Below are 17088 nucleotides of genomic sequence, written 5' to 3' on the forward strand. Positions count from 1 at the left end.
CTTAAAAATATACTAGGAACGCCTCCAGCTCAATTTTAGAAACATAAAAGACCCAATCAAAAACTGAGCCAAAGAACTAAACAGACATTTGTCCAAAGAAGACATACAGATGGCTAACAAACACATGAAAAGATGCTCAACCTCACTCATTATCAGAGAAATGCAAATCAAAACCATGCCAGTCAGAATGGCTGCTATCCAAAAGTCTACAAACAATAAATGCTGGGGAATGGACTTACTGACCTCATAATCATAAGGGTGTGGCCCCCTACATATAGGGGTATTCAGGGACTCTGGAGCAGACCACTGGGAGTCTTCAAAATGACCAGGGTTGCCTCACTGGCCCTGCCAAGAGCGGGGAGATATGGTCTCCATGGATATGAATGAGGTTGAAAGGATCATTGACAAGAGGTAAAACAAGAAAAGGAAGATGGAGTATTTGGTTTGGTGGAAAGGCTACGGCAGGGAGGATGCCACATGGGAGCCAGATCAGCACCTAGTGAGCTGCGAGGAGTGCATCCAAGACTTCAATCAGCATCACACCAGGAAGCAGAAAGGAGGGCAACCTCACTAGAGCCAAGCGGACCGCCCCAAACAACGGCCAGAATCAGATCTCCAGATCCACCAACAGCAGCTTCTCCAAGGCCGCCCCCAAGGCCCTAGTGGTGGACAAGGAGCATGAGGCCAAGAGCACACCACTGTTTACCACCAGCCAGAATTTCCAGAAGAGCTCCTCGCAGGGCCAGGCCACCTACAAGAACATGGACCTGGCCTGGTTGGGCAACAGGATTCTCGTGCCCAAGAGCCCCATAAAGAGTGGGACTGTGCTGGACAGCTTTCAGGACGAGAGCCCCGAGAATGCAGACCCCATGGAGCAGGGGCCGGAAGACACAGCGGCCCCAGAGGCGGCGGCCGAGAAGCGGATCGGGGACCTATTGAGCCCGGGGGGAGAGCCGGTGATGATGGGGAGCCGGCCTGGATACACCAATTGTTGCCACGGGCGTCGGGCCCCGTGAAGGCCGCCATGGCCACAGGGCTGGCCATGAAAGGGAATGGCACGTCCGATTTGGTGGACATGCTGATGGCCAATTGCATGAGCCCCCTGCAGACGTTAAGTCATGGGCGTGAAAGCTGGGAAGAAGAAGTTCATGAAGGACAGGCGAGACCAGCCCTTTGACAAGCAGCTGCGCTTCAGTGTGCGGCAGAGGAAGAGCGCCTACTGGTACCAGGACATCGTGGTCCAGAAGCAGGATGGCTTCACCCACATCCTGCTGTCCACCAAGTAATCCGAGAACAACTCGCTGAACCCGGAGGTGATGAAGGAGCTGCAGAGCGCGCTGAGCATGGCCAACGCCGACGACAGCAACCTGGTGTTGCTCAGCGCCATGGGCAGTGTCTTCTGCTGCGGCCTGGACTTCCTCTACTTCATCCGGCGCCTGCCTGATGACCGCAAGAGGGAGAGCGCCAGAATGGCTGAGGCCATCAGAAACTTCATGAACAGCTTCATCCAGTTCAAGAAGCCTATTGTCGTAGCTGTGAATGGCCCAGCCATTGGGCTAGGAGCATCCATCCTGCCTCTCTGTGATGTGGTCTGGGCCAACGAAGGCATGGTTCCAGACACCCTATACCACCTTCGGACAGAGTCCAGACGGCTCTTCCACCGTCATGTTCCCCAAGATTATGGGAGGAGCATCTGCCAACGAAATGCTGTTCAGAGGGTGGAAGCTAACAGCACAGGAGGCATGCGGCAAAGGGCTGGTCTCCCAGGTGTTCTGGCCTGGGACCTTCACCCAGGAAGTCATGGTTCGCATCAAGGAGCTCGCCTCTTGCAACCGCGTCGTGCTGGAGGAATCCAAGGCCCTTGTGCGCTGCAACATGAGGCTGGAGCTGGAGCGGGCCAATGAGCGGGAGTGTGAGGTGCTCAAGAGGATATGGGACTTTTGAACTCTGTGGGAGAATGTGAGGGTGGGATATTTCAAAAGAACTGCACGTATACTATCTATGGTGAAACAGATCACCAGTCCAGGTGGGATGCCTGAGACAAGTGCTCGGGCCTGGTGCACTGGGAAGACCCAGAGGAATCGGGTGGAAAGGGAGGTGGGAGGGGGGATTGGGATGGGCAATATGTGTAAATCTATGGCTGATTTATATCAATGTATGACAAAACCCACTGAAATGTTGTGAAGTAATTAGCCTCCAAATAATAATAAAAAAAAAATAAGTTAAAAAAAAAAAAAAAAAAAAAAAAAAAAGAAGAAGAAGATATGGGACTCCGCGCAGGGCATGGACTACATGCTCAAGTACAGGAAGAGCAAGGTCGACGATTTCTGACTGTACGGCCACCCGACCTCACCAGGGCGCGCCGTGCCAGACCTCACGGCCTGGGCCAGGCTCCTACCGAGCTCCCTCTGGGAAGCAGGACTTGAGACAGACAAGCTATTTATTGCCAAGGAGTTCTGAGGTACTGTAGCTTTAAAATAAATAACTACAAAACTCCTTTGTTGAAACGTCATTGGTTTATACTTAATATACACGAGTATAAAAGTATAATGGTGAGCTCTGGCCTGCTCCTTGAGGCTCTCATTCTTGTCATCTTCAGCTAGGAATGTGTATATATAAAGATATTTTCTAGGATTAGGTGTCAGAAAAGTCTGAAACAATGTGTGTTTATCTTTTTCTTTTCCTTCTAAAAGAAAAGAAAGGGGTGATAGCAAGCCTCGCCATCCCTGCTGCAAATCGAAATATGGAAAGATCTGAGATGTGCCTTATCTCTAAAAGGTCCAAAGCCTCCGAGGTAGAAAATTCTAAATCAAATGGAAGACTTATCTTTTAGGATGAGTACTTCTGGCTAAAAACCCTCTGATGGACATACCCAAAAGTAAAATATGCCTCGGATTCATGCTGAAATATCAATTGATTGTTCCCTGTTGTTCAAAGTCTGATTCTTACCCAGTTAACAGGAAGAAACCACTCTCGCTAACAGAAAGCATCTTTTGCAGTATTAGTGAATCACTGACTAGCTTCAGTATGGTAGCTTAAGTTATAAGTTAATCTTAGCAGGTTTATAATTAGGTTTTCTGACCCTTTTGAAAAATAACTACATGAGTGCTTCTTGTGGCTAGGTGAGCTCTACTACTTTATATAGAGTTTTGGTTTTCTCTTTGCAGATGTGATTGATGTATTACACCAAAAATGGAAAGAATTTGCATGCTTATAAACTGTGCTTTTTAGGTTCACTTAGAATGTACTTTATTGAACAAGTTAAAATTCTTTTGGCATACTATTCAATTCAGAAACTCCTTTTAAAGAGAACTACCTTATTATTTCGACATTTCATGTTCTCAGTCTCTGCTTTCACATCTACACACCATAACAAGGAGAGGATCCTATGTGAGAGTGCCTTGTGGACATAGATGTCTGCATTCCTGCCAGTGCTGGGGACGTTTCCAGAAGCCTGTCTCCTGGCAGGTTTCTGAGCTTGCAATCATATGGAATGGATGAAGAGTGAAATAAAATCAAAACCTTATTTCAGTACAGTTTTGAAGTTTCTACTTGGAACCGACCACCGCCTGGCCTTGCGGAGAGCTTACAGAATGTAAATCTGCCTTTACTTGGACGGGTTGGTGCAGTAGTTTTGCATCCATATGACCTACTTTTTGCGTTCTGTAGTTTGAAGTATATATAAACTGTACAATCAATCAAGTTTCTATAGAATTCACATTCACCTGTGAAAACTAGTTAAATCAATTGAATATTTCTTAACACACACACACACTCACACACACACACACACACACACACACAGACACAAGACCAAATGACTAAAGTGACTGGGAAGCCAAAAGACTCTAGCACAATTCAGAAACAACCGGCTCCTTATGCAGTACGACAAGATGAAGACGTCTTATCAACTGAGGTCGAAAAGAAGTGTCAAGGTGAGTGAACCCACCCAAGCTCACCCTGCCCATTGACAGGGCCCCTAAGACACCTTCCCCTTTCCTTGTCTTGCACATGCCACCTCTTGGTCACACTCCTTCTACTGAAACCATCAGTCCCAAACAGCAATACACTCTTCCCCAAGTTAATGCCATTCTTTGCTCCTTCTCTTGTTTTCTCCAGGTTGCCAGGGTACCTGTGAGGGCAAATAAGCACATTCAACCAAAGCTGAGCAAGAAGGCTTTTCAAATAGCTCCCACCTCAGAGAATCCTAACAATATCAGAGGTTCAAACCTCTGGAGCCAGTGTTCCAAGGCGAATCAAGAGCTGAATCAGAACCAACTGGAAGAGGCCCAAGAGATCATGGAGACCCCTGCCATTCCTGCTGGACAACTGCATAGCCAGTGACTTCAGAACATGGCTAGAGACATGAGAATTCTTCCAGGGTCTCACTGCTTCAAAGTGGCCAACAGTACAGTCATTGAGTCTTCTACCAATAGCACCCACCAACATTAATAATGACATTTAAATAAAATCAACCTGGTGTGAAATTATGTGTGTCTCTGAGCTCTCTGAGCTTTCTGTGTGGGGCAGAAAGGGCAGAGAAAGGAAAGGTATGTGCAGAGGGAGGGGCATGGTTCCTGTGCAGTTGGAGATGGGAAGAGAAGGTCCAGTTAGCTTGAAAGCTTGGGGCTGTCCTGTGCTCAGACTGAGCCCCAATGATACCCTTCCCATGGGGGAAGAGGAGGAGGATGTGGTGTTTCTGTATGTGAGTGCAAGGCTGGGAATTTAGCTGGGGAGCTCTGTCAAGGACGGTTGGGCAGGAGGGGGTGGGCATGGTATGCAATGCTGGTATCGAAAAAGCACCAAAGTATTTGCCCCTAGACAATCTCTAACTCCTGACACTGAGACAAAAAGGAAAGAAAAAAAGCCTTTAAAATTTTTAATGTATTTCTTCTATTTGTAGAAGCTAGTAAGTTTTATTGTGTAATATCTAATTCATGACCCAGCTTAAAACATGAAGCTAGATTTTGCACTGCATTTGTCTAAAGATGTGTTGGTATGTCCTTGTCTCTGCATAATATTGTTTAGGTTAATTTGTAAATGAGCTCTATTCATTTGCTTTAAAGAAGAATAAGCACTTACAAATCAAATAATTCTAAATGAAACAATAAATTCCAGGTTCAGGTGAACTGAGTTATATTCAGTATTGAATACCTGATAAGAATGTTTGTTCAGTCACCTATCTGATATAGACATGTCTTACAGTAATTAACATCAAGTAAAATATTTTTTCTACCTAGGTTTAATATAAGTTAAATATTATATCTGTTTCCACTTTGTCAACAAGGCAATTACCTCGAGTGAAAAAATTTTCTAAAAATTGGAAAAAAGATACGAGTTTTTATATAAACTCTAACAAATAATTTTTCTTTAGGAATACCCGTTTACAATTGTCTCTCCAGATTGACATAAGTCAGATTTCTAAGGGATGTGCTAAACTAAGTATTAAAAGTCTATTAATTAGGACATTTCCAAATATATTAAATGTTTAAAACATTTCCCACTAAACACTGATTTCCTTTTACAGAACAACTAAAGAGATGTGGGACTACAAGTAAATAGTGCTTGATGCCATCCTAAAATGTTACAAAGTGAATAAATAAAACAAAGAAAAAACAAGGGATTTAAACATTATCACTGGTATTTATGCTCACCAGTCTCTAAAATGCTCATACAAATGTTAGCTCTTTGTTGGTAATGGAAAGCAGGAAGTATACTTTCAGTAAATTTAACAGAGGTATCAAGAATATTAAAAAAGAGTTTGGCATGATCGGGATTTTCTAAAATTGGATTAAAACTAGTTAGATAAATAGATTTTGTTAGGAAGGACATGGCCAAAACAAAAAACTGGGTAGAGTCCATTTGGTCCAAAGGGGGCGGAGCTCACGTTCACTAGAACTTGATTGTGATATATCAGCAAGCTAAAGGATACACCCATCAACATTGACTAAATCTGACCCAACGTTCGAAATGCTTTTAATTGACCCTTATGATAAAACATTTTAAAACATATTCTTTTAAAATTCTTTGAACCACTAGCTAAGTTTGGGATGCTTCAGAGGGCCCCTGAAGCCTCCCAAAAGGCTATTATACTATCTGAGTTCATTTGACATGTTAAATGGCATGGGAATGATTGTTGGAAGGGTGCTAAATCTTCTCAGTTTGTACTGTATGGTTGTTATTACTTATATAGATAACCTAAAAATTATGGAAAATTCATGAAAATTGATATGTCCTGGTAACATGCTGTCAGTTACAGTTTTAATTATCATGTTCAAGTGTTACAGCTCACAATAATGACCAGGCTACTTTGTCAATTACCCTGTATGGTTTGACTCTCATAGCTTTAGAAAAATACCTCTAGTTCAAGATTTATAAGAAAAAAAAGCAAAAAACTTATCTAAGATTAACGAAATAAAATGCTGTTTGTTTGCTCTCGGCTAAATTGGTAACAGACTGAAATATAGTCTGCTCTCTTTGTGAAGCGAAAAATGTTTTCTTAGAATAAATCTATCAATAACAGATTATACATTTCTTTGCCTTTAAGTGGTTTATATTGGTTTTAACTTTGTTATTTTAGTAAAATAAATGTGTTATTTAAAGTTATTGTACATGTCAAAGCTCATTCTTCTTCTATCCAAAATAACCCCTCACTGTTAGACTTGTGTTATCCTAATGTTTTAAACCTGACAGTGCCCCTGCATACACTTCTAAATCTTTTCAAGTCTTTTGCACATGGTTCATATCAAACATAGACAGGTATATTTAATTCATTGTATGGATGATATCCAAATAGTACATCCCGATCAGGCATACCTACAATCAGTGCTGCATGATCTAACAGAGGCGTTACAGTATAGAGGCCTACAAATTGCCCCCAAATAAACCCCCCGGTTACTTATCTAGGGCAAGGTCTATATTCTAAAATGGCGACTCATGTTCCCTTACAATTAAAAAAAAGTTCATGTGGTGACATTAAGTGATTATCAAAATTTGCTAGGAGATATTAACTGGATTAGGCTTTAGGTAAAATTCATTACTGCTGAATTAAAGCCCTTGTTTAATGTCTTACAAGGTACCTCTGACCCAGCTTCCGAAAAGAGCCTGATCCCTGAAGCTCGAAAAGCCCTTGATAAAGTAACAGCTGCTGTGTCTATAGTCATGTAAATAGGATTGATACAAGTAAAGTGTGGCAGCTTTTGTGCTTGCCTACTCCTACAGCTCCGACTGGTGTATTAATGCAATCAGGACCCCTGGAATGGATACATCTTCCAGCTACAGACAAGAAGATAGTGGCTTATGACCCAGCTTTAATAGCAACACTAATTGTAAAATGCAGAAAAAGGATGATACATTCGTTTGGTAACAATCCTCCTGAGATTATAATTTCATACAATAAAATAACAATTAAATGTTTTCCTGCAGTTTAACAAAGACTGGCAAATTGCCTTAGGACATTATGTAGGGCAAGTTTCCTTGCCCACATCATTTGCCCTCTCACTCTTCATTAAATTTCATGGCTGATGACCCAGTCTTTTTCCAAAAAAAAAAAAAGATGTCAAGCCTCTCCTATACCAAAGGCTGTCAATAATTTTACAGATGAGTCTTCCAATGGAAAAGCTTCCATAGTTACAGAAACTCAAACTAAAAGTGTTATATGCCCAAGAAACCTCAGCCCCAAAGCCTCAACTGACTGCCGTCGTAGTGGCCTTTGTTATGTTCCCCAAAGAAGAGTTTATCATATACTCTGACTCACAGTATGTTATCAGACCATTTTCTCATATTGAGACAGCTGTGCTGCCTAAAAATAAAACCACCATCTTTCACTTACTGTCTAAGTTGCGACAACCAATATAGATTCCAAATAAAACCTTTGATATCAGGCATATTCGAGCTCACTTGAGTCTACAAGGGCCCTTAAGTCGTGTAAAGGATTTAGCTGATGCTCTTACTAAATCGATTGCAACTGACACTGTTATTGATGATCGAGCCTCACATGCCCTACATCATCAAAATGCAACTGCTTTCAAATATCAGTTTCACATTCCCCGAGAGTCAGCTCGAGAAATAGTTCACTCCTGTACACACTGCCCTACTTTTCTACCTACCTTAGCATTCAGATTATATTCTCCAGGACTATTGCCAAATATGCTCTGGCAGGTAGATGTAGCCCATGTTCCATCCTTTGATCGCCTTTGGAGGCGATCCTTTGTTCATGTAACCATGGACACTTTCTCTCATGTGATTATAACTACAGCCAGGACGGGTGAAGTCTTTCAAGATATAACTATACAAGTAGAGTTCCCCTCACCAGGTGTTAGAGCGTGCCGTCTTTGTACTACATAATCTTAATGCTGATTTGTTGGGTCACACTGCCATGTTTTGGCATTGGACCCCAGAACAAAGGGTCATGAAACCTTTAGTCAGGTGGAAGGATGTCCTTTCAGGACAATGGAAGGGGCCTGACCCACTGATAACCAGCGGCCGATGGTATGCTTTTATCATTCCTCAAGATGCAGAGTCAACCATTCCGATTTCTGACAGGCTGATCCGGTGTGTCTCAATTCCCCGAGGACCTGATGCCTCTGCTTTCTTGGCCAAAAAGGAAAAAGGGGGCCTCCCCCTCCTCCAGCATGGAAACTCCAAAAAATCAAGCACAGACAGCACCAGAAGCTCCAGATGAATATCCACATGAACCTCCCACTATGCAGATATCACGGCTGTCCTTGAGAGACCACACACGATCTATCTCCATGCCCCATAGAAAATGCCCAACACGAGCCACCCGACAGGCTGCTCTCCCGACCTGGGGACAAATCATGGACGTCTGTCACCCAGCTCAAGACATAGCTGTGTCGACAAGACATGCTCCTACTCCTGAAAAGGTTTTCATAGCTATCCTTGCTCTGCTTGCTTGTCAGGTAAATGCCTCTTCAGCCACACCTGGGGTATATTAGGCCAACTTCACTAACCCCCTTCCATTCCAGGTCGTTACTTGCACCAATAGGCCATGCAGATCCACACAACTCGACCCCATCCTTTGGGCGGATGGTACACTTCATATTTTTAGGATAAGTATCCTATCAAACTCAATTACACTTTCTGGGGACTCACTGATGATCTCCCTTTATGTTTTCATTTCCCATATAATAGAAGTCTAATCATGCCCCTAAAGGAAGGTACATCCTTTAGGAGCTTCTAAAAAGGGAATTATCACTGAGTCGCCACTAAAATTTACCAAACAAAATTCAAAACGACTAGTTTGGGCATCACAATCAGTTTGTCCCTGCCCTGTTATCTTTTCCTTTAAACAACCAGACACATTGGCAGCCTGAACTATGGAAAGCACTTGCCGCCACCTCCGAGATCACAGTAATTAGACCTAAAATTGCTAGTACCTTTTCTGCATTAGCTTGTTTGCTCTCTCCCTGTTTTCCTTTTCACTAATAATTCTAATGACGCACAGATATTTGCTGATTATACTGGAGGTCCAACCATAGTTACTTGTAAAGAATGTATGCTATCCTCTTGCCTCAGCCCCCGATTTAAGGTTGGCTTGTTTGTGGTTTTGCAACACCCTCCATATCTTATGGTTGCTGGTAATGTTACTATTCCTTGGTGTGACAATTCTGGTTTAGCTGTGCTTCAACAATGACAAGATCTTATGAGGGCTAAGCATTTAGTAGATGTACTTATCTTGGCAACCTCTGCCTTGATAGCCGCAATTGCCTCCATTACAGTGGCAGCAGTAGCTCTAACCCAACAAGTGCATACAGCTCAATTTGTTAATAACATCTGCAGAAATGTGTCCCTGACTTTAGCATCTCAAGAAATCATAGATAGTAAACTAGAGATGGAAGTAGATACTTTGGAAGAAGCTGTAATGCACATAGGAGCTGAATTGCAAGCATTAATAGTAAAATTAGCTCTGTCTTGCCACGCTGATTGTCGATGGATCTGTATCACTCCCTAGCAAGTTAATGAAACAGACTATAATTGGGAATGGATTAAAAGTCATATCACAGGAATTTGGAATAGCTCCAGCATAAGCTTAGATTTAGAAAACGTATGTAAACAAATCCAAGCCCTAGAGCATTCCAGACTAGACTTCACCGCTGCCGGAACAGCAACTAATCATTTCAATATCCTCTCAAGCTTGGTGACAGGCAAAACTTTGTCTCCAGGCTAATAAGCTGTGTTGATATGGATGCCATGGCCTTACTAGTAATACTTTTTCTTCCTTGTCTTTTTCAAAGTCTACTGAACAGCATTCAAAGTGTTGCGACTGAACTTCATCTTGCTGTCCTAGGAAATAAACGGGGAGATGTCGGGAGCCGGCGAGAGAAACGCAGCCTGTGACACGGTCTGGGCTCAAGGAGCTGGCACGCAAAGTTGTGGGGACCTCCAGGACCACTCCACACGCAAATCACCCCGACCTCTGGGGGTTTCTCGGGATTGCCCCACAACCCACGCCCAGGCCTTCGGCCTTTCATCTTCTGATGCTTGGCGTTCTTTGAGGTTCCCAAAACATGAGTCTGACTCTTACCTAAAATCCCTCTTCGAAACCTTAGCATGGCAGCAACACAGTCCATGGGGGCCCACGGGTTCTAATAAACAGGTCTATCTACCCCATAAGCAAAAGTCAATAGAGTCCATTACAAGTTTGGGAAGATTGCTTAGGGTGTGATCAGGAGGGAATTCATGAGAACTTTGACCTTTAGCATTACATACCAGAGCTAAGTCAGCCCGGGGATCAGCTTCACAAGATGATGTTTGTAGATGGCTTTTCACAGTTGACTAGCTGCTGCCCTTGAATTGTTGAAAAGTTACGTGTAGGTATGGACTGATCTGGAAAGTTATTTCTGATGTCACCCAGGATTATGCACCTGGTACAATCTTATCATTGCCCCTTCCTTAAAGGTCTTTAAAGGATTATTGATTTTAGGGTACATAAGCACTGATGTAAAAGAATAAAATAGTCTTGATTTTGCACTCAACCAAGACTCGACTCGGTTTTCTATACTTCGCAGACACTGCTTATCCTAAAGGAACACCTGGACTTCACCAGGCCTGCGTCCCCGAAGCTGATAAGAAAGGAAATACAGAAAACAAAGCATAGATATGTAATGGTAAAGAGGAAGATGAACATTTATATATATATTAAAGATTCACCCTAAGGGGAAAATAAGTGTAGGAAAGGCAAAGAAAAGAATCGATATAGAAAAAATGCACTAGTTTTAATAAATAAGTAAATAAATGTATAATAAGTGGGGGAAATGGAAGAAGACAATAAAAAGTAGAAAATAAAACTCTACAGAGCAGCAAAAGATCAACTTAGAGACAAAGTTCTAAAACAAAAATAAAGTGAAATAAACGTCATTAAATTGGCACAGTGAACAAAGGAACCCGAGTGTTTATCCACAAGCATAAAACTAACTAAAGCACTAACCGGAATACAAAACTAGTCCTAGGTTCTAGGTGGGCAATAAGGCAGTTAAAATAAATCTAACAAATATGTTGAGAGGAAAAAAATGAACAGATATACATTCTTAAACAGTGGGAGATAAAATCATTTATACAGGTAAAGTTTAACTACAAAGGGGCGGGAAATACAGTACGAAAAATAAACAAAGGAGTAAATGTAGATAACAAAATTAGGAGGATTAAAAATTGTCAAGTTAAACTTAGAAGAAGACTGAGGAAAATAAAAGAAAAAAAGTTCTACAGAACTGCAAAAGCTGAACGTACAAGAAACGTTGTATAGAAGGAGTGAAGAAGATGTCACACACACACACAGGAAAAAAGCTCCAAAGCTTCATTTGATTCCGTAGTGAAATTAACAATGACAACTACTGCAGTTGTGGTGAGGGCGGAAAGAAAGAAAACAAATAAATCCCAAAGAATCTACAGAGCAAATCAAAAGAGAGGAAGAACATACATTTATCTTGAGTCACTGCTATCAGAGTCCTTTCCTTCACTTGTATTCACAGGCCACCTCACCTCCCTCGGCTACCCGTCATTAGTGTGCTGATCTCTGGACCTGGTGTGGGGGCAACTTACATTCTAATCTGGTCCCACTCCTATGTGTTCTTGCCTGCAAAGTCCACAGCCATCAGAACTGCTGCGTTTTGTTTCGTTGTGGTTGTTGTTGGTTGATTGGTTGGTTTGCAGGAGGGATCTCTCAATGACTTGTTTATCCATTGCTTAGACACAGAGTCTTCCTAGGTGATCGTGTGGGTTTAATCTGCAGTTTGTACACCTCGTAGGGAGGTTCTGGGCCTTCTTCCTTAGCTACACTGCTGCTGACTTTCATGGGGGTTTCCCGTCCATTTCTGCATGTGGTTTGTCCACTGGAATTTGCTCCTGAGGTTGCCTTGGAGTCCTTGGGTTTGCCCCTTTGAGGACCAGGTGTGGAGGTGGTGCAGCAGATTGGGTCACAGAGGTTCTGGCAAGCGCCGCGTGCTCAGGGGTTTGGCAATAAGGACAGCGGCTAATATAGTGCTCTAGAAGGGCATGGCAATCCGTATTGGCCAATACGCTCCAGGATTCTTGCATGGAGAATCCCCTCCCTGGCAGAGAATCCTGCCACAGTCTCCAGGGTAGAAAGGAATCTGACAATCCTGAAGCGAAACTGAGAGCAAAGACGGACGAGTACTTGGACCGTGGCAGCTCTGCCTGAGTGAGAGTTGAGCATGAAGGCGACACAGTTGCTTGGCTTGCAGGGACCCTGGCAGTGCCAAGTGTACAGAGACTTGGACTGCCTCCACTGCAGGAATTAAGGCCCTGTCTGAATTTTTCTTTGAGCCTATTGTAGCTGGCAATCTGAAGGCCTCTTTGGCTAGTCTTTCTCCATAGACACATGCATTCAGGCCCTTCGAGGGCTTTCCTGTCTGGGGTCCGTCACTGTTGTTCAGCGTGTCAGGCACATAGTGGGACCCCCCACGCTGGGGTCCTACTCTGTCGTTTGGAGCATCAGGTACTTAAAGGCGCTCCCTGGGTGGAGTCTTACTCTGTAGTTCAGTGATTCAAGTGCTTCATGGGACCAACCTCTCTTTTATTCAGCTGTGATGCAGGCGTGTGGGGAGACAGAGGCTGTCCCGATGGCTCCACCCCCTACACATGACTCAGCAGTGTCACCTTCCTCCCATGGCCACCTGGCTTACCTGCACAGGCTTTTCCCACACGATCTCCTCATTTGAGCATCCCCTCAATTTGTCTCTAACCAGTAGGCAGCAGACCATGGCCAGGGATTTCTCCACAATCTCTAGGAACCATCTGCTTCCTGCTGCACCTTCTACAGGACCTGTGTCCCTCTCTGGGGTGTGAATGACTGTGGAAAGGACTGTCTCATTCTCATCCCTTCTAGGCTGCCACAGATGTGCTGTTTCACTCTCAGCCTTAAGTGTTTCTCCTCTGATGCAGACAGTTGCTCCCATGTGGAGATCGGACACCTACTTCAGGTCTCCCACCCCCTGAGGGCAGGCCCAATCCTACTAACACGCATGTCTCCTCCCCCCACCCCCTAGTTATTGCATCCTCCTGATTGTTTGCGGTTCCATCTACTATTTTCCTCTGTTCAGGCAGTCCTGTCTACTCTCAGCTGAGGTTCTGCAAGCACTTGTGTCTGAAGGTCTATTCCTGATGGATCCGTGGAGAGAGATGTACTCCCTGTACCCCTCCCCCTCCACCATCTTGTGCTTCTCAACTTTTTGACTGGTAGAAATAAGACTGCTCTGAACATTGAGGCTTGTCCTAGGTGACTAAGCAGCCAGTGCACACCAGGAAGACAGCACCTCATGGAAACCACAGGGAATCCCACTATGTCAACAAAGACTGCCCCCCAAGGGTACATCTAAGGCTGGCTGACCATGCTACCCCATTAGGAACAAAGGGACTGTGCTGAAGCACACAACTTATTCCCCTATCCTCCAGCACCAACAACCTCAATGAGAGACCTTGGGAACTAGATGGGTAGGCATGATTACACAGGGTTTCCTCCAAGAGGCTGGAAGCTTGTGGCAGCTATTCATGGAAATGAATTCCACCATGGTCTCAACTGTGAGGAGACACCCAAAGGAGCTTCTGCCAGGAAAACAGGATGAGAAGAAATTTGTGAGGGTGCATGTTGAGAAGCACTGTGCACATGAGGCTCACACACCACTGGGCAAGCTGCACCCCTTCCTTCCTGGGAATACTAGTCAGTCACAGGTGGTGATTTCCTTCTTGGGGTCATCCAGCACAACCCAAAGCATGCATTTGTCTGCCTCATCCACATTACCATGTTAAAACTGAAGCCTGGGTATTACATCTGGGGAGGTGACAATTAGTCCTCGAATTGAAACAAGACAGTGCCAAGTAGCGCCAGAGCAAGTGTATGTATTCAGTGCATACTGAATATTGTGTATTCTCACAGTTGAGGATGGGGCTTTTAGACTGGAGACTAGAAAACTGAGGAGAGCTAGATGAAGACTGAGAAAAGGAGGTGGGATGGAAAAGGTTTCTCATAAGTGGCCCAGAATTGAATGGCCTTCAAGGTGCATTTCCTCCTACCAGTTGTAGGATGAAAGGGAAATTATTCTCAGTTCCACAGCCTAATTATCATGGATGGATTTGAGGCAAGAAAACGAAAAGTAGTTAATAATGTAACGTGAGACAGACTCGAAGGAAAGGCTGAAACCCGGTTGTGGGGTAAGGTTTGGAGGAGACACACTCTCCCTGACATGTGGCCCATCTGTGTTGGTGTAGAGAGATGAGGATGGCAGGTGAGTTTGGGGGGCTCTTTGGGATGATGAAAAATGCCTCATTTCTGCCAGCAAATCAACTGAGCTCTGCATCCAACATCACAGGTTTCAGGATGAGGCTTTGTGATGCTAAGGCTGGGGTAAGGCTGCCATTGGCTGGGGAATGGACTTACTGACGTCATAATCATAAGGGTGTGGTCCCCTACATATAGGGGTGTTCAGGGGCTCTGGAGCAGACCACTGGGAGTCTTCAAAATGACCAGGGTTGCCTCACTGGCCCAGCCCAGAGGGGGCAGCCATGGCCTCCGAGGAGCTGTATGACGTTGAAAGGGTCATTGACAAGAGGCAAAACAAGAAAGGGAAGACGGAGTATGTGGTTCAGTGGAAAGGCTATGGCAGGGAGGATGCCACATGGGAGCCAGAGCAGCACCTGGTGAACTGCGAGGAGTGCATCCACGACTTTAACCGGCAGCACACCGGGAAGCAGAAGGAGGGCACCCTCACTAGAGCCAAGCGGACCTCCCCAAACAATGGCCAGAATCAGATCTCCAGATCCACCAACAGCAGCTTCTCCAAGGCCGCCCCCAAGGCCCTAGTGGTGGGCAAGGAGCACGAAGCCAAGAGCAGCCCGCCGTTTACTGCCAGCCAGAAGTTCCAGGAGAGCTCTGCACGGGGCCTGGCCACCTACAAGTACATGGACCTGGCCCGGTTGGGCAACAGGATTCTCGTGCCCAAGAGCCCCATAAAGAGTGGGACTGTGCTGGACAGCTTTCAGGACGAGAGCCCCGAGAATCCGGACCCCATGAAGCAGGGGCCGGAAGACACAGCAGCCCCAGAGGCGGCAGCCGAGAAGCAGATCGGGGACCTACTGAGCCCAGAGCCAGAGCCTTTGATGATGGGGAGCCGGCCCTGGATACACCCATTGTTGCCACGGGCGTCGGGCCCCGTGAAGGCCACCATGGCCACAGGGCTGGCCATGAAAGGGAATGGCACGTCCGATTTGGTGGACGCACTTCCAGTCAACTGCACAAGTCCCCTGCAGACGTCAGTCATGGGCATGAAAGCTGGGAAGAAGAAGTTCATGAAGGACAGGCAAGACCAGCCCTTTAACAAGCAGCTGCGCTTCAGCGTGTGGCAGAGGGAGAGAGCCTACAGGTACCGGGACATTGTGGTCCGGAAGCAGGACGGCTTCACCCACATCCTGCTGTCCACCAAGTCATCCGAGAACAACTCGCTGAACCCGGAGGTGATGAAGGAGCTGCAGAGAGCGCTGAGCATGGCCAACGCCGACGACAGCAACCTGGTGTTGCTCAGCGCTGTGGGCAGTGTCTTCTGCTGCGGCCTGGACTTCCTCTACTTCATCCGGCGCCTGCCAGATAACCGCAAGAGGGAGAGCGCCAGAATGGCTGAGGCCATCAGAAACTTCGTGAACATCTTCATCCAGTTCAAGAAGCCTATTGTCGTAGCTGTGAATGGCCCGGCCATTGGGCTCGGAGCATCCATCCTGCCTCTCTGTGATGTGGTCTGGGCCAACGAAAAGGCATGGTTCCAGACGCCCTATACCACCTTCGGACAGAGTCCAGACGGCTGTTCCACCGTCATGTTCCCCAAGATTATGGGAGGAGCATCTGCCAACGAAATGCTGTTCAGAGGGCGGAAGCTAACAGCACAGGAGGCGTGCAGCAAAGGGCTGGTCTCCCAGGTGTTCTGGCCTGGGACCTTCACCCAGGAAGTCATGGTTCGCATCAAGGAGCTCGCCTCTTGCAACCGTGTCGTGCTGGAGGAATCCAAGGCCCTTGTGCGCTGCAACATGAGGCTGGAGCTGGAGCGGGCCAATGAGCGGGAGTGTGAGGTGCTCAAGAAGATATGGGGCTCCGCGCAGGGCATCGACTCCATGCGCAAGTACCTGAAGTGCAAGACCGACGATTTCTGACTGTCCAGCCGCCCGACCTCACCAGGGCGTGCGGTGCCAGACCTCACGGCCTGAGCCAGGCTCCTACCGAGCTCCCTCTGGGAAGCAGGACTTGAGACAGACAAGCTATTTATTGCCAAGGAGTTCTGAGGTGCTGTAGCTTTAAAATAAATAACTAAAAAAACTCCTTTGTTGAAACGTCATTGGTTTATACTTAATACACACGAGTATAAAAGTATAATGGTGAGCTCTGGCCTGCTCCTTGAGGCTGTCATTCTTGTCACCTTCAGCTAGGAATGTGTATATATAAAGATATTTTCTAGGTTTAGGTGTCAGAAAAGTCTGAAACAATGTGTGTTAATCTTTTTTTTTTGTTTGTTTTTTCCTTTTAAATGAAAAGAAAGGGGTGATAGCAAGCCTCACCATCCCTGCTGC

The 17088-nt window shown here is 45.4% G+C and overlaps 1 protein-coding gene and 2 pseudogenes across 2 annotated transcripts; all 3 read left to right on the forward strand.

Moving 5' to 3' along the window:
* Positions 1-761: 761 nt before the first annotated feature.
* On the forward strand, positions 762-2331 carry LOC133053748 (chromodomain Y-like protein; annotated as a pseudogene).
* A 1486-nt stretch (positions 2332-3817) lies between these two features.
* LOC133053745 (uncharacterized) lies at positions 3818-9973 on the forward strand (annotated as a pseudogene).
* Positions 9974-15039: 5066 nt separating this feature from the next.
* LOC133053750 (chromodomain Y-like protein) lies at positions 15040-16674 on the forward strand. 2 transcript variants are annotated; one of them, XM_061138257.1, is made up of 2 exons: positions 15040-15728; positions 15795-16674. In XM_061138257.1, exons 1-2 carry the CDS (start codon positions 15040-15042, stop codon positions 16672-16674), a joined length of 1569 nt encoding a protein of 522 aa, XP_060994240.1. The 2 variants fall into 2 exon arrangements, with proteins under 2 accessions (XP_060994240.1, XP_060994239.1); XM_061138256.1 differs by having other exon boundaries at positions 15040-16674.
* Positions 16675-17088: the final 414 nt, after the last annotated feature.

The sequence above is a fragment of the Dama dama genome, unplaced genomic scaffold (assembly GCF_033118175.1).
Source record: "Dama dama isolate Ldn47 unplaced genomic scaffold, ASM3311817v1 ptg000209l, whole genome shotgun sequence".
Taxonomy (NCBI): domain Eukaryota; kingdom Metazoa; phylum Chordata; class Mammalia; order Artiodactyla; family Cervidae; genus Dama; species Dama dama.

What these genes read in the sequence shown, in the direction of transcription:
- LOC133053750 (XM_061138256.1), top strand. Translation starts at nt 15,040, where the DNA reads ATGGCCTCCGAGGAGCTGTATGACGTTGAAAGGGTCATTGACAAGAGG.